A 21,824-nucleotide genomic window follows, 5' to 3' on the forward strand; every position below is an offset into this window, starting at 1 on the left:
TTATTTTGTACACATTTTTAGCAGAATGCATGGTGGTGGGTTCCCATGATTCGAACATAGCACGCTTTTACTTGTTTTTTATAGCCGAGTCCGAACGGTGTGCCACAGTGCGACACCTCCCTGGAAATAAGTTTTTCGTGACCAGCTGTAGGATGGGATAACCAACGGTGAACATTGGTGAATCGTGGAAGCAGCTCAAAATATACCACACCCTTCCAATCTAACCAAACAGACAGCATAACCTTCTTTTGGTGGATATCAGTCTTTGAAGTGGTTTGAGCTGGTTCACCATGCTTGGACCATGATCGTTTTCGACTAACGTTGTTGTAAACAATCCATTTTTCATCTCCAGTTATGATTCGTTTTAAAAACGGATCGAATTCATTGCGTTTAAGGTGCATATCACAAGCGTTGATTCGGTTTGTTAAATGATTTTCTTTCAATACATGTGGTACCCAAATATCAAGTTTTTTCACCAGTCCAAGACTTTTTATGTGATAATGAACGGTTGATTTTGGTATATTTAACTTCTCTCCTATCTCACGCTCAGTTACATGACGATCCAATTCGATTAATTCTTTGATTTGGTCATCATCAACTTCATTTGGCCGACCTGAACGTGGCTCATCTTTAAGTGAAAAATCTCCAGAACGGAATTTGGGAAACCAATTTTGACACTGTCTTCCTTTTAAGGCTTTGTTACCATACACATTTCGTAACTTTTTAGCAACCTGCTCCGCGTTTTTTCCTTTACGGAAATAATAAAGTAAAATATGACGAAAATGCTCCTTTGTGGGCTCCATATTAAAATTGACGCCAAACAAACAAATGTAAACAAAATTTCGCGCACTTTTTTTCTAAAGTAAGCTAAAAGTAACAGCTGATAACTGACAGAAGAAAGAATGCAATTACAGAGTCACAAGCCGTTGAAAAAATTTGTCAACGCCGACTATTTGAAAAATCCGCAATTACTTTTTGGGCAACTCAATATTATATAATCCGAAGTCCTCATTTAAGACCTTAGGCCCATTAAATGTCGATTTATTATCGGATAAAGGGTATCAAAAGTTCGCCCTTGTCTTTCTTAAGCCAAACAAGATATGAATTTAAACAGTTTGATTTTATTAAAAAATGGGACATCAACTTCACAATTATTTCAAAATTTTTACTTCACTTCATAGAAAACGGTGGCACGTTTTTTGCTATTATAATAGTCGTACACTGTAATGGCAGCTGGCTTCAGTTTGTCAACCTTGTGGTAATTTTCAGCAAAGATATCAAAACAAATGGGCTCACCAGCAAATAACATGTCGAAATAAACAATAATGACGGTTTCATCATTTTTAGTATCAACTCTTTGAACCAGTGCAGTTGAACGGATAAACTGTAAACTATCATGATCGGTTTTGTAACCTGAAGGAAGGTAGATTTCCATAACAGCCATATTTGATTCTTTAATTTCATCGTCGGCCTCTGCTTCGTATTCCGCACAAACATTCATCGAGATATGATCGCTGGTGGATTCCTTATTTAGCGAATATCTGATAAGAAATCCGGCATTGTCATCTTTAGTTACTAAATTGTAACGATAGGAGAACTGTAGTAGTGCTGAGCCTTGACCTTCGGCGCTGACAGTCAGTTGACGAGTAGATCTGTTGAACTATAAATGTACATGTTGGAGTTAATAATTTGGATTAATGTCGTTAAACAAATACATATTGGGTTGCCCAAAAAGTAATTGCGGATTTTTCATATAGTCGGAGTTGACAAATTTTTTCACAGCTTGTGACTCGGTAATTGCATTCTTTCTTCTGTCAGTTATCAGCTGTAACTTTTAGCTTGCTTTAGAAAAAAGTGTAAAAAAAGTATATTTGATTAAAGTTCATTCTAAGTTTTATTAAAAATGCATTTACTTTCTTTTAAAAAATCCGCAATTACTTTTTGGGCAACCGAAGTAAAAATGTGTTAATTTAGGCCGGGCCGAATCTTGGGAGCCCCCCTCTATGGATTCTACAACCAAATTTCTGCCAAATCAGGCAAAACTTGAAGCCTCTAGGGGCCTTGGAGGGTAATCGGGGAATGTGTTTATATGGGAGCTATAACAGGTTAAAGATCGATTTCCACCATACTTAGAACGATTGTTGAAAGTCCGGATAACAATTGCGGATTCTAGGGGCTTAAGATGTCAAATCGAGAGATCGGCATATATGAGAGCTATATCAGGTTATATATATATTCAGACCCTACTCCGCCAATAAATCGTCATGGAATACTACATGCAAAATTTCAGCTTAATCGGATAAAATTTGAGGTTTTTGGGGATCAAGATGTCAAATCGGGATTTCGGTATATATGGGAGCTATATCAGGTTAAATAATGATTCGGACCATACTTGGTATACTCGTTACAAAACACTACCTGCAAAATTTCAGCTAAATCGGATAATAATTGAGGTTTCTAGGGGATCAAGAGGATGACTTGGGGATGTTGGAAACCAAGCAAGGTTCTGATTGGTTTTGACAATGCAAAATGGAGGCTTTTCACATCTCAAATGTGAAAACAAACCTCCCCGCGGTGTCAACTGGGTTGCTACCTTTAACATTCGTTCAAGTTAGTGAGCTAAAATGTGTCACGAGTTCACCTGTAGAACGTTAAAAATATGGGCTGGGGCGTCGTGTTAGTAGCCCTTCACCCAGAAAATTTGAGGAAATTACTATGAAACAAGTAAATCTTACATACCCTCCAACATGGATCGCATTTGCCGAGTTCTTCCCCCGGCATCTCTTCTTAGGCAAAAAAGGATACAGGAAAAGATTTGCTCTGCTATTATTATATTCTTACATGTTGGAGACCTGTGTAAAATGTCAGCCAATTCGAATAAGAATTGAGCCCTTTGGGGGCTCAAGAAGTAAAATAGAGAGATCAATTTATATGGGAGCTGAATCGGGCTATATACCGATTCAGATCATAATAAACACGTATGTTGATGGTTATGAGAGGATCCGTAGTACATAATTTCAGACAAATCGGATAATAATTGCGACCTCTAGAGGCTCAAGAAGTCAAGATCCCAGACCGGTTTATATGTCATATATATCAGATTATGGACCGATTCGAACCATACTTGGCACATTTATTGGATATCATAACAAAACACGTCATGCAAAATTTCATTCCAATCGGATAAGAATTGCGCACTCTAGAAGCTCAAGAAGTCAAGACCCCAGATCGGTTTATATGGCAGCTATATCAGGTAATGGACCGATTTGAACAATACTTGGCACAGTTGTTGGATATCATAACAAAACACATCGTGCAAAATTTCATTCCAATCGGATAAGAATTGCGCACTCTAGAGGTTCAAGAAGTCAAGACCCAAGATCGGTTTATATGGCAGCTATATCAGGTTATAAACCGATTTGAACCATACTTGGCACAGTTGTTGGATATCATAACAAAACACGTCGTGCAAAATTTCATTCCAATCGGATAAGAATTGCGCACTCTAGAGGCTCAAGAAGTCAAGACCCCAGATCGGTTTATATGGCAGCTATACCAGGTAATGGACCGATTTGAACAATACTTGGCACAGTTGTTGGATATCATAACAAAACACATCGTGCAAAATTTCATTCCAATCGGATAAGAATTGCGCACTCTAGAGGCTCAAGAAGTCAAGACCCAAGATCGGTTTATATGGCAGCTATATCAAAACATGGACCGATATGGCCCATTTACAATACCAACCTACCTACACTAATAGCAAGTATTTGTGCAAAATTTCAAGCGGCTAGCTTTACTCCTTCGGAAGTTAGCGTGCTTTCGACAGACAGACGGACGGATGGACAGACGGACGGACAGACGGACGGACATGGCTAGATCGACATAAAATGTCGCGACGATCAAGAATATATATACTTTATGGGCTCTCAGACGAATATTTTGAGTAGTTACAAACAGAATGACGAAATTAGTCTTATGGTGGAGGGTATAAAAACGAAGAAGATTCCAAACAAGGGTGATTTTTTTGAGGTTAGGATTTTCATGCATTAGTATTTGACAGATCACGTGGGATTTCAGACATGGTGTCAAAGAGAAAGATGCTCAGTATGCTTTGACATTTCATCATGAATAGACTTACTAACGAGCAACGCTTACAAATCATTGAATTTTATTACCAAAATCAGTGTTCGGTTCGAAATGTGTTCAAATTTTGACAAATTTTGTTCAGCGATGAGGCTCATTTCTGGTTGAATGGCTACGTAAATAAGCAAAATTGCCGCATTTGGAGTGAAGAGCAACCAGAAGCCGTTCAAGAACTGCCCATGCATCCCGAAAAATGCACTGTTTGGTGTGGTTTGTACGCTGGTGGAATCATTGGACCGTATTTTTTCAAAGATGCTGTTGGACGCAACGTTACGGTGAATGAACACATTTCGAACCGAACACTGAACCGAACAACACCGCGAGGTGAAGCCCTGTATTATAGATGCCATGAAACGAGACATGAATTTGGCTGTGGATTTTTGGTTAGTCTGAGACCGAAACACTTTGTCTTCAGGTTTATTTCGGTGGATGAGAGGCTAGTAACAATCTGCATAAAGGATATGGAATGTCCGCACTCTTTATAGAGAGGGTGCGGTACACGCACTGGCGGATGTATTGGAGATATAAAGGGTATATATTACCTGCCATACAAGAAGTGCGATGGCTCGGGAAGGGCTCCACAATAACACCGAGAGGTGGAGCCTTGTATTATAACTGCCATGAAACGGGGCATGAATTTGACTGTGGATTTTTGGTTAGTATGAGACTGAAACACTTTGTCTCTTGGTAGATGAGAGGCTAGCCACAATCCCCATAAAGGACATGGAGTGTCTGCACTCTTTATAAAGAGGGTTTGGCGGATGTATTGGAGAAATACAGGGTAGACAATATTGTCATACAAGAAGTGCGATGGTTCGGTGTTGTTGTGGAGCTCTACATTATAGCTGCCACGAAACGAGGCATGAATTTAGCTGTAGATTTGTGGTCAGTCTGAGACTGAAACACTTTGTCTCCAGGTTTATTTCGGGCAAATTCTTCAACATCAACTTTATTCGTGCCCATACCCCAACAGAAGACTAGGACGAACAGACCAAAGATCCCACCACCACCCACCCTGTCCCCCCATGATATTAAAATCGTTGTGGGAGATTTTAATGCAAAAACAGGGAAGAAAAATATCTTTGACTCAACATTTGGAGAATTTAGCCTACACGAAGAAATTTCCGATAATGGATTGACCGCGGCAAAGAACCTGGTTAGGTTAGGTTGAAAAGAGGGTGCAGATATTAACCTGCGGTAATCGGCTTGTTGTGCGCTCTACAAACTAAAAAGTAACCTCGACAAAAGAATATTTTAAGTTAGGAATTCCGTACTACTTAGAAAATCCTTAATCGTTTTCCAAACCACTCCTCTGGTACCATATCCCCACCTAAGTACCGGTGTCTGTTAGCCGCGAAAGCCGGGCAATGGCATAGGAAATGCTCCAACGTCTCATCATCTTCCCCACATGCCCTACACATGCAATCACTTGTCGCACCGATTTTGCATAAGTGAGCTCGTAGTCCTATGTGTCCTGTTATGACACCAAAAGCTATACTGACCTCCTTCTTACATCCTTTCACTAATAGTCTTCTCCTCTCACGATACGGACCACCCCATAGGTTTTTCGTGTCCTACCGATTGTTTTGCTGTTCCACAGTGTTACATGCCCACGCCCTTAAATCGGACTATGTCGACCCGAAAAACTTCGGGTTAACCAAGTTAACCGATGACAGTTCTCTGGCCTTTACTGCCAAATCTCCTGCCCTTTCATTCCCCCCTACTCCATTATGGCCTGGCGCCCAAACAATACGGATTGTGCCATCCTCAGAGAAGGCGTTAATCTCCTGTTAGTTAGCAGCACCAGATTCCAACATCGTGACAACGGCATACTCCACTCGGCGGACCCAATTGGTTGATTAAAGCACTCCCTGTCTCAAAAGTATAGTAGCGCAATGGCAAACCATTTCCCACTCTGCACTTGTGTACCAAAAACCTTTCCCAAGGAATCCTTGGGACGAACAGGAGTGCCAAAAAGCTACTGAAGCCAAGATTGCGGCGTACAAGACAACATTATAGTCATTAAACCGAGGGCATTGATACAGGCACATTCTTTAGCAGAGACAAAGAAGGAAATATGGTAACCGATACAGATAGTGTGCTGCCTATGTGGAAATAACACTTTTCCCAGCTGCTGTTATCCGATGAGGGTACCGCAGAACCAATTCCTGATGATGGAATAGAATGTGTACCAACTAGTCAAAATGAGGTCCACGAAGTAATAACCCGGCTGAGAAACAATTAGGAAGCAGGAGCCGATGGGTTGCCCGTTGAACTGTTTAAGACCGGAGGCGACACGCTGAAAGCGTATGCATCAGATCGTCAGCGCAATCTGGCTATAGAAACGCATACCCAGTGAATGGAACCGTACTCAAGAAGAAAAAATCTTCTCCCCATCGCATACAAAGTACTATCGAGCGTACCGTGTGAAAGATTAAAATCCAAAGTCATTGAGATAATTGGGCCCTATAAATGCGGCTTTAGACCTAGTAAATCCACTCTAGACCAGATATTCATACTGCGCTAAATCTTGGAAAAGAGCCGAGAAGGACAAATCAACACCTACCATTATTTCGTTGACTACAAAGCCGCCTTCTACAGCCCTATACGTTTAAAAGTATTTCAAGCCATGTCTGAGTTCGGTATTCCTGCAAAACTGAAACGACTTTGCAGGATGGCAATTGCTGATACAGGTTCGTCAGCTAAATAGGAAAGACCCTTTCCGAACCGTTCAATACCAATCGAGGTTTCAGACAAGGAAGACATCCTATTGTGGGTTCTCTTTAATATCCTGCTGGAGAAGATTTTACGAGATGCAGACATGAAAAGACACTACTCACACGACAAAATATGACACCCGCCTTTGCCGACGACATTGTCGGTCACCGGAAGAAGCAATTGCAGCCTTTAAAATCGAAAGAGAATCAATAAAAATGGGTTCAGCAGTAAATGGAGATAGACAAAGTGGATGATATCAACTCCCATAAAGCCCTGTAACTCAGAGCAGATAAATATATGGTTCAGTTTACGTAAATGGAGAGTATAGGCGTTGTATGAACCACGAGCTATGTGACGACGATGGCATAGTTAAATACATCAAAATGCAACGGTTGTGTTGGCTAGATCATGTTGTCAGAATGGATGAAGAAGCCCCACCAAAGAAGTCTTTTGAAGGCGATCACCGTTGTACACGCGAACCGGGACGACCAAGATTCTAAAGGAAAGATCAGGTCGTGGGAGACACGTCGAAACTTGTTGTTGGAGATTTTAGAAGGAGCGCAGAAGATCGAGGCTTTGGAACGCTATTCTTCGTCCGGCTAATGGGAAAAATATTATGTTATAGCTAATTTAAGTAAGTTAGTAAGGGGGAAGTACGGTTAGGGGCCTGGGATAGAGGCCTGGCGAGAACATCAGAAAAAATATCCCCCATTGGTAAGGAACTATGTCATGTATAGAAGCCATGCAAAAATGTGTCCCCAAAGAGGTGTCGTACTGCGACACACCGTACAGACTCGGCTATTAAAAGTAGGCCTCTTATCATTGAGCTTAAACTTGTATCGGACAACACTCATTGATATATGAGAAGTTTGGATGTTGTTTTTATTATACCATAGGGGGTATACTGATTTCGTCATTCTGTTTGTAACTCCTCGAAATATTACTCTAAGACCCCATAAAGCACATATGTTCGTGATCGTTATGACATTTTAAGTGGATCTAGCCATGTCCGTCTGTCTGTCCGTCCGTCCATCTGTCTGTCGAAAACAAGCTAACTCTCGAAGGAGTAAAGCTAGCCGCTTGAAATTTTGCACAAATACTTTTTACTAGCGTGGGTGAGCTGGGATTGTGAATAGGCCAAATCGGTCCATGTTTTGGTATAGCTGCCATATAAACCGATCTTGGATCTTGACTCCTTGATCCACTAGAGGACGCAATTCTTGTCCGATTTGGCTGGAATTTTGCATGAAGTGTTTTTTTATGATTTCCAACAACAGTTCTGAGTATAGTTGACATTGGTGCAAAACCTGATTTAGCTGTCATATTAACCAATATGGGGTCTTGACTTCATGAGCCTCTAGAGGTCGCAATTCTTATCCGCTTGGCTGAAAATTTGAACGAGGTGTTCTGGTATGACTTCCAATAACTGTGCCAAGTATGGTCTAAATCAGTCCATAACGTGATATAGCCGCCATATAAACCGATCTCCCGATTAGATTTATAGAGCTTCTAGAGGGCGTAATTCTTATCTGATTTGGCTGAAATTTTGCATGACATTGTTATGACTTTCAACAACTGTGCCAAATATGGTTAAAGTTGGTCCATAACCTTATATTGCAAATTTTGCCCATGAACATTCCACTAAGGAACAGGGGCAAAATTCTCACGATGAGTACAGTTCGATTCAAGTTTTAAGCAATGATAAGGGGCCTCCTTTTTATACCTACCACCGAAGGATGGGGGTATATTCATTTTGTCATTCCGTTTGCAACACATCGAAATATCCATTTCCGACCCTATAAAGTATATATATTCTTGATCAGCGTAAAAATCTAAGACGATCTAGACATGTCCATCCGTCTGTCTGTTGAAATCACGCTACAGTCTTTAAAAATAGAGATATTGAGCTGAAACTTTGCACAGATTCTTTTTTCGTCCATTAGCAGGTTAAGTTTGAAGATGGGCTATATCGGACTATATCTTGATATAGTCCCCATATAGACCGATCCGCTGATTTAGGGTCTTAGGTCCATAAAAGCCACATTTATTATCCGTTCTTGCTGAAATTTGGGACAGGCAGTTGTGTTAGGCCCTTCGATATCCCTCGTCAATTTGGCTCAGATCGGTCCAGATTTGGGTATAGCTGCCATATAGACCGATATTTCGGTTTTAGGTTTGGGGCAATAAAAGACGCATTTATTGTCCGATGTCGCTGAAATTTGAGACAGTGAGTTAAGTAAGGCTCTTCGATGTCCTTCTTCAATTTGGCCCAGATCGGCCCAGATTTGAATATAGATGCCATATAGACCGATCTCTCGATTTTAGGTTTGGGGCCATAAAATGCGCATTTATTGTCCGATATGGCCGAAATTTGGGACAGAGCTTTGTGTTAGGCTCTTCGACATTTTTCTGCACCTTGGCCCAAATCGCTTCAGATTTGGATACAGCTGCTATATATATAGACCGATATCTCGATTCAAGTCTTGGCCCCATAAAAGGCGTATTTATAATCCGATTTCACTGAAATTTGCCACAATGACTCATGTTGGCCTTTTCGACATCCGTGTCGTATATGGTTCAGATCGGTTTATTTTTAGCTATAGCTACTATACTTATTAGTATTTGGTCCAAATCGGAACATATTTTGATATGACTTATGGGACATAAGGTATGAAATTTTCACCGAATTTTGATAAAAGGTGGTTTACATATGGTGGTGGGTATCCAAAGTTCGGCCCGGCCGAACTTAACGCCTTTTTATTCGTTATAGCTGAGTCCAATCGGCGTACTGCAGTGCTAGACCTCTTTGGAGAGAAGTTTTACATGGCATAGTACCTCACAAATGTTGCCAGCATTAGGAGGGGAAAACTACCGATAAAAATATTTTCTGATGGTCTCACCAGGATTCGAACTCCCGCGTTCAGCATCATAGGCGGACATGCTAACCTCTGCGCTACGGTGGCCTCCCCTAACCTGATATAGCTGTCATATAAACCGATCTTGGGTCTTGACTTCTGGAGCTTCTAGAGGGCGCAATTCTTATCCGATTTGGCCGAAATTTTGGATAAGGTTTTCTATTTTCACTTTCACAACTGTGTCGAGTATGCTCAAAATTAGTCAATATCCTGATACAGCTGCTATATAAACCGACCTTCCGATAAGACTTCTTGGACTTCTAGAGGGCGCAATTCTTATCCAATATGGTTAACATTTTGCACACGTCGTTTTGGTATGACTTTCAACAACTGTTTCAAGTGTGGTCTAAATCGGTATATAACCTGATATAGCTGGCATGTAAACCGAGCTTCCAGTTAGGCTTTTCGAGCCTCTGGATTGCGCCATAATTACTCGATTTGCTGTAATTTTGGAGGTGGTGTTTTTCTATTTGAAAAAATCATTTGAAGAACTTGACAATAGCCATCCATGGTGGAGGGTATATAAGATTTGGCCCGACCGAACTTAGTACGCTTTTACTTATTTTAATTAATTCAGTATAAACCTACCTCATGGCTGATGAGGCCTAAGCCCGTCGTTTCATCAATTGTAAACTCATTGCTTGAGATCTCTTCACCGGCTTCATTCTGGGTATGGAATTTAATGTTGATACTACCTCTTCCGGCAGCAGCGAATTTCTCAGCAAATTTAATCAAGGCCTCTAGTCCAACAACAGTGTCTTGGGTTGAGGCAAATCCACCCAAACTGTTGCGCTTGCCTACCAACCATTTGAGTGTGGGCAACACGGTGGTGGCGTCAACATCTTTGCTTTCCAAAAGGGTTTGTAAAATATAAGCTGTGATTTCTATATCATTACTGCGGTATTTTTCAGAAGTCTTCCACCATTTAAGATTATTCTCATTGTGTGACCTATGCTCCAATTTCACCAGCAGCTTAGGCAGGCTGTCATGTTTGGCTCTTTGGAAGACCAACGATATGAGGGCCAGTGTGTGGAGATCATCCTCATTAGCAAAATGGCTCTGAAGATAATTCAAACCTTTTCGAATTTGCGTTTTGAATTTAAGTGCGTATTCCTGAAGGGTAAACGATTTCTGGTTAGATAAAATTTTGTCAAAGTAGTAGATTTCAGCTCACCTGATTCTCCAAGAAGGCCAGTAGGATGTAGGCAGTTTTGCCAACACCATCGGACTGTTTAGTGCTATAGAAATTATATCTCATGCTTACAAATTCTCCACTTTCTTCCTGAGTCGATGCTAAATATTCCAAGGCATTCTCTATCAGCATTTCATCAATGGTTATGTATTTTCGTGCCCGTATAAAGGAGCGAGCCACATAGGCGGTCAACCAATTATCGGGGTTACTGTGACCCTCACCAAAAGAACTGTAAGCACCGTTCTGATGCTTGTATGTCAATTGACGCTGGTAACCATTCAACATGAAGGCCTTGGCTTTTTCCGTCAAGGTGGGATTGTCAATTTGCATGGTCTCCAAATAGTCAAGCACCAAGATGTTGGGTACAAAGTTGATCATGTTCTGTTCACCACAGCCATAGGGCATGCGTACCAATCTATCGATGTTCTCGATGGTCGGGCCCAACAGATCACTTACGGCTGTGAATTCTATAAACTCTGAATCGACAACAGCATCGGCTGGAATTTCCGCCTTGAAGGTGTGCTTAAGCGGTTCTCCATTTGCTGGTATATTGACAAAGAGAGCTTCGTTTTTGTACTGAGTTACACCTTCAGGTTCAACTTTTAGCTTTTGATGGACTATATCTCCGGCCAGAGGGGTAACGGCCTTAACTTTCAATGTGATATAGCCAACACGTTTGGGGAAGATTGTAAACGAGACTACATTTCCGATATTGGTAGGAACCGTCACTTGTTGACTCATTACCTTATCCGTAAGCACATTACCATCGGTTCCAACAAAATCATACTCATCATCAACATTTTCCATGGTGATTTCTGCTTCTACTTGAGTGGCCATATAATTGAAGACCACTACGGGTATGTTAACGATCTCACCTCGTTTTACCGCATACGGAAGGTTGAGGCTTACAAAGAAGGGCTGAGATACGAGTATATTAGTGGCATTTTCTGTCATACCAAAGCCTGTATTTTCATTTAGGGAAAATCCAGTAATAACCCAAGAGGTCATTGTGTCGGGAATGTTTCTGGTAAAGTTGGCAATACCCTCGGAATCAGTGCTGTTTGGGAGAAAGAGAGTGACAATCATATAAGCATATATAAGTATATTGATAGGATAACTTATAAATTGTTTTCAATAATTATTTTTAAACCCATCACCTATGGTCGGTGGTAAATTCATTTTGTCAGTACGTTTGCAACGCATCGAAATATACATTTCCGAACCTGAAAAGTGTATGTATTCTTGAACCTCGAAAATTCTAACACCTTCTAGCCATGTCCATCCGTATGCCTGTTGAGATAACAAGCTGAAACTCTCTTCCGCTCCAATCTTCCTATTTAAATTTTCGGTCCCATAAATCGCCTATATATTATCCAATTTCGCTGAAATATTGTATAGTGAATTGTGTTGAACCACTAGAAATCTGTGCCGATATAGAAATCTTCTTCTAACATCTCTTACTCCACGCTTCGGGTGTCTCCCACCACTTGATCTTTCTATCGGGCTCTTGGTCGTCCCGGTTTGAGAGTACCACCGTGATCGCCTTCAAAAGACTTCTTTACTGGGGCTTCTTTATCTATTCTGACAACATGACCTAGTCAACACAAACGTAGTGTTTTTACGAAGTATTTTTCTCTCAAGCACTCCAAGTACTGCCTCATCTGCTTACGCAAGTTCCCATGCTTCGGAGCCATATAACCGCACGGGCAGTATCAGTGTCTTGTATAGTGAAATTTTCGTCTGTCGGGAGCTGGCTTTGCTCCTCAGCTGCTTGCTCAATCCAAAGTAGCATCTGTTCGCCAAAATTATCCTTCGTTTTATTTCAAAACTAGTGCCATTGGTTTCGGCTACGGTAGTGCCGAGGTAGATAAAGTTAAAGACTATCTTAAAGTTTTAGTTCCCAACTTTCTCCAGTTTCTTTAATTGCTCAGGCTTACAGGGATTTACGATCCCAAGAGACCTATACTAATAGGAAGTAATTGTGCAAAACTAGAAGCTCCTAGCCATATTCCTTCGAAAGTTATGGTGTTTTCGACAGACAGACGGACGAACCTGGCCAAATCGACTAAGAATGTCAAGACGGTCAAGAAAATGTATACTTTGTTGGGTCTCAGATTAACATTTCGTTGTGTTTCACAGTAGTACTAATAATCACGTCCGCCTATGACGATGAACGCCTCGGTTCGAATCCTGGTGGTAACATCAGAAAAAATTTTCAGCGGTCGTTATCCCCTCCTAATCCTGAAAACATTTGTGAAGAACTATGCCATTTGAAAGCAGTAAGAAAAGGCAAAAGTTGGGCGGAGCCGACTATATAATTCCCTACACCACCGAGTTTCGATAGAACTTAATGGTCTGTCTTAAAAGGCCATATTTGCGGAAAGTTATATATGGGAGCTACATCTAAATCTGATCCGAATTTAATGAAATTTTTTGCACAGGTATTGAGATATAAAATAAAACATCTCGTGTGAAATTTTGTAAGGATCGGACCAAACTTGTAGTCACTAAACCCTTTAAACACCATATCGGATGAAAGATATACATGTGAGCTATATGTAAATCTGGACCGATTCCTATGACATTTGAAACACGTATTGCGACGTCAAATAAAACATCTCGTGCGAAATTTTGTAAAGATCGGACCAAAATTATGGCTGCTACAGACTTTAAAGGCCATATCAGCTGAAAGATATATACGAAAGCTATATGTTAATCTGATCCGATTTTAATTTTAACGAAATGTTGCACGCGTATATAGACTTCACACCAAACATCTCATACTAAATTTTGTAAGGATCGGACCAAAAAGCCTTAAAAGGCCACATCGGATGAAAGGTATATATGGGAGTTATATCTAAATCTGAACCGACTTTGTTGAAATTTTGAACACATATTGTGACGTCGCAAAAACCCCTACGTGACAAATTTGGTAAGGATCTGATCAAAATTGTGGCTTCTACAGCTTTAAAAGGGCATATTGGATAAAAGATATATATGAGAGCCAGGGACGTAGCCAGGATTTTATTTTTTTTTTGCGCGGGGGGGTATATTCAGGAAGGGTATATTCATTTTGTCAGTCCGTTTGCAACACATCGAAATATCCATTTCCGACCCTATAAAGTATATATATACTAGCTGACCCGGGCCCGCTCCGCTGCGACTTCTTTTAGTTTATATGGAACAAAAGTTTCCTTGGAATATTTATTTTCGACAATTAAAATTCTTTTAGTGAAATACCATGCTAACTTGACTAAGAGTTTAACAATATAAGTGCCTTTATCTGAATCCCATATGATCTTTATTGGTCTACGAATTTAAGTTTGGATGTAAGGTGTACTCCATTCTTAAAATACTTCATTTCAGCCCGATATTCTCATGATGTCTGATTTAGTTGCGTTTTCGGGGCAGAGGTGTTCCCCCAGATTCTTGGCCCTGAAAAAATATCAGCATCGTGCTCTTCTCTCAAATACCATTTATATAAACCCCATATTGCCATTGGCTGAAGAAGAGTTTACAGGATGAGGCGTCCCCAAACACATGGCCACAAAATTGGTTATCAAATTCGTTTTCAAATCTCAAATACCTTTCATTTGAGCCACATATTGGCATGGTCGAAAAATGTTTTCCCTTTGTGGGTGTTTTGAGAAACGGGTGATGCCCTAAATACATGGTCATACATTTGGATATCAAATTCGAATTCTACTCCCAAATACCTTTATTTGAGTCCCATATTGCGATGGTCAGTAAAAAATTGCTCTTTGTGGGGTATTTTGGGAAAGGGGTAGACTCCCAGAAAATTGGTCCCGATTCAATTCTTGCTCTACCCCCCAATACCTTTCACTTAAGCTCCACATTGACATGGTCGGTAAATATGCCCGATTAAGGGGTGTTTTGGGGATTGGGGTGGTCTCCCAAACACTAAGCCCGGAAAATATATCAGCAACGTGCTCTATTCTCATATATCTTTATATCATTTATTTGAACCCTATATTGCCATTGCCCTCGAAATTGGATATCAAGTTCGTTTTCTAATCTCATTTAAACTAATTATTGCAAAAGTCATCAAATATGTCCGCTTTGAGGTATTGGCCCTAAAACTATGAATATTTAGTTCCACTCTCTTTAAGACCCAAATTGTCTTGGTGAGTAAATACGTCTTATTTGGGGGTTGTTATGGTGGTGGGACGTCCGCTAGACAGTTGGCCCCTAATGTTGATATCAGATACGTGGTCTACTCCCACATACCTTTAATTTGAGCCCCATATTTCCATAGTCGGCTAACATGACCGGCTGACCACTCAGTGAGTTGGCCTTAAAAATTTATATCGGATTCGTGTTCCACTTCAAAAGCCCTCATATTTGAGCCTCATATTGCAATAGTCAGAAAATACTTACTATTTGGGTGGTGTTGTGGGGATGGCGTGGCCCCATAGACATTTTTCTCGAATATTGATATCAAATTCGTGCTTTACTCCCAAAGACCTTTGATTTGAGCCCCATATTGCTATGGTCGTAAATTTGTCCCTTGGGGGGATGTTTTTAGTGAGAGGCGACCCCCCAAACACTTGGTCCCATATTTGGATATCAGATTCGTATTCTACATTCAAATACCTTTTATATAAGCCCCATATTCCCATGGCCAGTAAATAAGACTAGTTTGGGGGGATGTTTTGGGGAAGGGGTGGACCCCCAGAAACGTGGTCCCACATTTGGATATCAGATTCGTATTCTCCTCGCAAATACCTTTCATTTGAGTCCCATATTGGCATGGTCGGTAAATATGTCCGGGTGTTTTGGAGCTTGGGCTGGTCCCCCTAGCACTTGGTCCGACAATTGGATATCAGATACGTTTTCTTATCCAAAATACCTATCATTTGAGTTCCATATTGTCGTGATTGATCTAAATATATATTTGGTAGGTTTTAGGGTAGGGCGGCCCCCATCCGAAATTTGGATACCAAATTTTTAGTTTTAGGGTACTATATGAGAGCACACAAAATTTCGCTTAAATCGGACCATCCATCTCCGGGATCTGGGGTTTCTGAAAATTAGGGTAAGGGGGAGGGTTCGACCCCTCCCCCCCCCCTTCAGATATCAAAAAATTTAGTACCCTATTTTCACCACGGGGTCATTATGCACCATCTGTGAAAATTTCAAGAAAATCGGTTCAGCCGTTTCTGAGTCTATAAGGAACACACAAACATACAAACAAACAAACCTACAAACAAACACAAATTGATTTTTATATATAAGGTTAATTTACTACCTCGCCTAAGTACTTACCTCTCAATATCATCGAATATCCATGTTTCAACAAAATTTTTCCGAATTACCGGGGGGTCATTTGAAGGGGAAGCAAAACTCATTGCTGCTGGAGAAGCAAAACCCATACCTGGCATTGCGTAGCTAGCACCGGTTGGTCTATAGCTTGTATCATAGCGCAAGGCTTGTTCCTCATATTGATGGTAAGCTAAATTAAGAAAAAACCTTTTTTTTAAAGTACGGGTTGACTTTACAGATCTAATAGAAGTTTAAATGTTTGCTGTTCTGAAATAAAAACAAGTAAAAAGGCATTAAATTCGGCCGGACCGAACTTTGGATACCCACCACTTCGGTTTTATATGTAAATCTCATTTCGTCACAATTCGGTGAAAATTTGATAACTTAAGCACTCAAATTCGGCACGACATTGAGTGGTCTTATAAATATAAGTCACTGTTGAATTTTGTAATTCCAATTTCAACCAAATCGGCTAATAAATAAAGCTTTTATAGGCTTCAGATCCTTAACCGGCATTTGGGTGTATATGACAGCTATATCTAAATATAGTCCGATCTGAACCATATTTGGGTCAGATGTTGGCAGACTTAAAAATACTCACTCTTTCAAATTTCAGCGAAATCGGGTAATAAATAAAGTTTTTATGGGCTTCAGACCCCTTATCAGCGGACCGGTCTATATGGCAGCAATATCTAAATATAGTCCGATCTGAACCATGTTTAGGTCGGATATTGGGAGGTCTTAAACTACTCACTGCTTCAAATTTCAGGGAAATCGTTTAATAAATAAAGTTTTTATTAGCTTCAAACCCTTTAACGGGAGATCAGTCTGTAGGGCAGCTATATATCTAAATATAGTCCGATCTGAACCATATTTAAGTCGGGTATCAGGAGGCTCAAAATAACTCACTGTTTCAAATTTTTGGCGAAATTGGTTAAAAAATTAAGATTTATGGGCTTCAGACCCTTTATCGGCAGATCGGCTGTATCTAAATATAGTCCTATCTGTACCATATTTGGGTCGGATGTTTTGAGGCTTAAAACTGCGCACTATTCCAAATTTCAGCGAAATCGGACAAAAAATAAAGCTTTTATGGTCTTCAGAACTTTTATCGGGAGATCGGTCTATATGGCAGCTATGTCTAAATATAGTCCGATTTGAACCATTTTAAGATCAGATGTCGGAAGGCCTAAAACTACTCACTGTATTAAATTTCAGCGTAATCGGATAATAAATAAAGTTTTTATGGAAATCCACGAAATGCAGATGTGAATAGATATGGCACACCACTCACAAGAAAACACATCCTATCCGCCTTTGCTGACGACATTGACATCATACCCGAAGTGCAACTGCATCCTTTGAAAGAGAAGGCAGTAAATGGAGATAAGAAAAAATGGAAGTAGAGAAAGTTGGATACCTCAACTTTATCTACTTCGGCACTGCCGTATAGAGATACATCTCGGGACTTTATATCAGAGATTGGAGAAGGGGCGCAGAAAGTGTCCGTATGTCGTACTTTTTATTAGTATAAGTCGGTTGGTATTGTAAATGGGTTAAATCGGTCCATGTTTTGATATAGCTGCCATATAAATCGATTTTGGACCTTGAATCCTTGAGCCTCAAGAGGACAGCCTCTTATCCGATCTGGCTGAAATTTTGCAAGTGCTATTCTGTTGCAATTGTGCCAGGTGTGACCGAAATTGGTCTATAGCCCGATATACCTCCCATATAAACCGATCTACCTATTTGACTTCTTGATGCTCTAAAGGGCGCAAGTCTTATTCGATTTGCCTGAAATTTTGAATTTGGTACGAAATTTAGAACGAAATGGTACATATTTAAAAAATTATGGTCTTGGGCTCAAATTGAAGAGCATCTCGAAAAAATAAGGTTTGGTACGAAATGGTATGTATTTAGTACGAATTGGTACATATTTACCTAGCGCGAACCAACGCGCAACCTTAATTGAATAACTTTAAGAGTTTTTTTTTTGGAAATTTGTACATTTCGGTACTAAAAAAAGTACCAAAAGGTACAAAATGGGTGAACTTTGTAGAGGGCGGATGGATAGAAGCAGAATTTCGAAATTGTACTTAAAAGATATCTGGTGCAAAAGGGTGAGGGTGAAAAGAAAAAAATTAAAAAAAAAAATACTGGTAAAACGTACGTTTAGTACCGCAATTGGTGCCATTTGGTAATTTCTTTAGAGATCTGAAATTTGGCATAAAGATACAACTAGGAAATATATGATGGATCACAAAATGATCTATGCAAAATTCGTAAATGTTGGTGCCAAAATTGGTACCATTTGGTACTTTCTTTTCAGATGGAGATAGATGTCTGAAATTTGGCATGCAGGCATAACTAGGAATTATTTGATGGGTGACTATTATCTTTTCACAATTCGTACATTTTGGTACCATTCTTCCCTTCAGATGGAGATAAAGGTCTGAAATGTGGGTAAATGGTCTATTCATAATAATTGCATAAAAAACAATTAAATAAAATAAAATAAATTCTAACGTTTTGGTGCCAAAATTGGTACCATTTGGGACTTTCTTTAAAGATGTAGCTAGTGGTCTGGAATTTGGCATGTAGGTACACGGAGAAAATATATAATGGTTGATTAAATGATCTATTAAAAATTCGTAAAATTTGGTACCAAAATTGGTACCATTTTATAATTTCTGTTCAGATGGAGCTAGAGGTCTTAAATTTGCAGTGTAGGTACAACTAAGAAATATATGATGGGTGGCTAAATGATCCATTCACCATTCACATATTTTGGTATCAAAATTGGTACCATTTGGTACTTTCCTCATAGATGGAGCTAAAGGTCTGAAAATTGGCATGTGGGTACAAGAAGGATATGTAATGGGTGATTAAATAATCCATTCAAAATTCGTACATTTTGGTACCAAAAAGTGCAAAATAGTCCGAAATAGGGGACTGCCAAACTTAAGCAAATTTACAAACATATCGCAAACAAACGAATATCGCAGTCTTGACAAAAGTACGACATGTGGAAGAAAACTTACTAATTATGGTGTAATTGGTGCCCTGAAAGAATATTTTAGGAAACTAGAAGAAATCTTTTATTCGCATATGTAGGTACTCAAACAAGGTACACCTTGACTGTAAACTTTGGGTTAACAGAAGATTATCCAAAATCGTATGTTTCAATACTAAAACGTACTAAAGCACTCAAAATTAGGATACGGTTACACCTTGACAGTAAATATTGGGCGATAAGAAGATTTGTTTTTAATTCGAGCATTTAGGTACTAAAACATACAAAATGGTACTTTCTTTACATGGTCTTCTTAAGCTCTCAAAATTGGGATACAGCTACAGCTTAGCTATAAATTTCGGGCGACCAGAAGGTTTTTTTTTCAAAATCGTACATTTAGGTATAAAATGGTACTTTATTTACAAATTGAGACAAAGTGCTCAAAAAAAAAATATATTGGACGACTTAATGATTTTTCCGATGTTTTGTTATTCTTGGTACTATTTACCTGTTCTTGTTACTTGTTCTTTACCTGTTAAGTCTTAAATTTAACTTTTGATACTTACAAGCACGCGGGTAACAGGCATTTGTTATAGTAACAAAGCCAGAATTTTTGCCTGGGTATGTTTCATGGCGGCCATTGGTATCTGGGGCTCGAGGTTTTACATTTCCAATGTTGTCCAAAATTTTTTCTTTATCAAAATCATTGCCAGTTTTCAAGAGCAGAACACTTTGATCAACAGCCAACAAGCCCACAAATGAATCCGGATCTGTTTTTATATTCAGAGATACAAGCTCGCTAGCATTGGCTTTTTCGGGTGCTGTTATTTCCAACTGTAATTTTAAAAGTAAAATAGTAATTCATTTTTTATACCCACCACGTAGCATAGGGGGTATATTCATTTAGTCATTCCGTCTGCAACACATCGAAATATCAATTTCCGACCCCACAAAGTATATATATTTCGGATCGTCGTAAAATTCTAAGACGATTTAACGATGACATACATAGACCCATATAGCCCGTTTACTACCGCAACCGATCAACACTAATAGGAAGTATTCGTGCAAAATTTCAAGTGCTCAGCTTTATTCCCTCGAAAGTTTGCGTGTTTTCGACAGACGGACGAAGAATGCATATGCTTTGAAGAATATATGCTTTGAAGACGACGAATAATGCATATGCTTTGTTGGTTCTCAGATCAATATTTCGATGTGTTACAAAGGGACGCAATTATTATACCCCCATCCTATGATGGAGGGTTAAATGCATACTAGAATAGATCTTGTTGTCAACTCTGGACTAGAAATTTTTTTTCATAAACATTTTTTACAATGTGCAACCTCAAATTGCTTACCTTATTTTGCAACTTAAGTGGAATAAAGATGTCCTCTTCATCAGATTTCATTTCACCATCATCGATAAGATAAACAAAGAGTTTTGCCCTTGGAGCCATTTCGTTTGTAGTTTGAATTTTTAAGCGATGGTATTTTTGGTTACCTTCGACTTTAACATATTCATGCTTGATGATTTTGCCACGGGCCATAATAGTGTAGAAATAATATGGAATGGGATCGTCTGATTTGACTTCGATAATTACGTCGTGGTCAGGATTAAAGCTGAAAGTGATAAAAAATGTTTGGTTGGTTGAATTCAAGTGTAAATGAATATTGTACACGCTTATGCCCAAATTTGGCTGACAACTCTATGAAACAATGTGAATTTCATTGTTCTTTATACCGACCACCGAAGGATGGGGATATATTCATTTTGTCATTCAGTTTGCAACACATCAAAATATCCATTTCCAAACCTATAAAGTATATATACTCTTGATCAGCGTAAAAATCTAAGACAATTTAGCCATGTCCGTCCGTCTGTCTGTTGAAATCACGCTACAGTCTTTAAAAATAGAGAGGGTTTAGGAATAGAGAGTTTTTCTTGGATGACTTCTATATTCGAAATACTGCACTAGTGCGGTCGTAATCCTGTTGCCATTTGCGTCAATGTCTTCTATTCTTGGACAATCTAAATTATCTTGTCCAAGTCTTCTTCTGAATAGTCTTCCAAATTTTGGCGCGTTGGTCAACTTATTTCAACTTATTACGGAAGCTTATAAGATTCGGCGCTGGCCATGCTACTCTTATCCTAATGTAGCGATGTTCTGAGAAGGAATGCTTCTTGGAGACCCTTCAACCCTGAACCTTATCGATTAGATTTTTCGAACATATTGTTAGATCTAAAACCTCCCACCTAGTCCTATTAACAAAGGTAGCGGTGTTACCAATATTAAGTGTTATTAAATCGTTAGTATTCAAGAATTCTGCCAAGGCTTGGCACCTCTTATTATACCCTCCACCATAGGATGGGGGGTATACTAATTTCGTCATTCTGTTTGTAACTACTCGAAATATTCGTCTGAGACCCCATAAAGTATATATATTCTTGATCGTCGCGACATTTTATGTCGATCTAGCCATGTCCTTCCGTCCGTCCGTCTGTCTGTCGAAAGCACGCAAACTTCCGAAGCAGTAAAGCTAGCCGCTTGAAATTTTG

At 39.5% G+C, this 21,824-nt stretch overlaps 1 protein-coding gene across 1 annotated transcript in view; it reads right to left on the bottom strand.

Moving 5' to 3' along the window:
• Nucleotides 1-1,101: 1,101 nt before the first annotated feature.
• The window catches only part of LOC106084945 (CD109 antigen), a 35,853-nt gene continuing 15,130 nt past the window's right edge, over nucleotides 1,102-21,824 (bottom strand). The window contains exons 3-8 of the mRNA XM_013248928.2: nucleotides 20,626-20,887; nucleotides 19,834-20,101; nucleotides 16,258-16,444; nucleotides 10,954-12,028; nucleotides 10,368-10,892; nucleotides 1,102-1,660 (exon numbers count right to left, since the gene is read on the bottom strand). Coding sequence (XP_013104382.2) covers nucleotides 1,166-1,660; nucleotides 10,368-10,892; nucleotides 10,954-12,028; nucleotides 16,258-16,444; nucleotides 19,834-20,101; nucleotides 20,626-20,887 — 2,812 coding nt within the window. The 3' untranslated portion in view covers nucleotides 1,102-1,165. The remainder of the gene's footprint in view (nucleotides 1,661-10,367; nucleotides 10,893-10,953; nucleotides 12,029-16,257; nucleotides 16,445-19,833; nucleotides 20,102-20,625; nucleotides 20,888-21,824) is intronic.

The sequence above is a fragment of the Stomoxys calcitrans genome, chromosome 3, assembly GCF_963082655.1.
Source record: "Stomoxys calcitrans chromosome 3, idStoCalc2.1, whole genome shotgun sequence".
Classification (NCBI taxonomy): Eukaryota; Metazoa; Arthropoda; class Insecta; order Diptera; family Muscidae; genus Stomoxys; species Stomoxys calcitrans.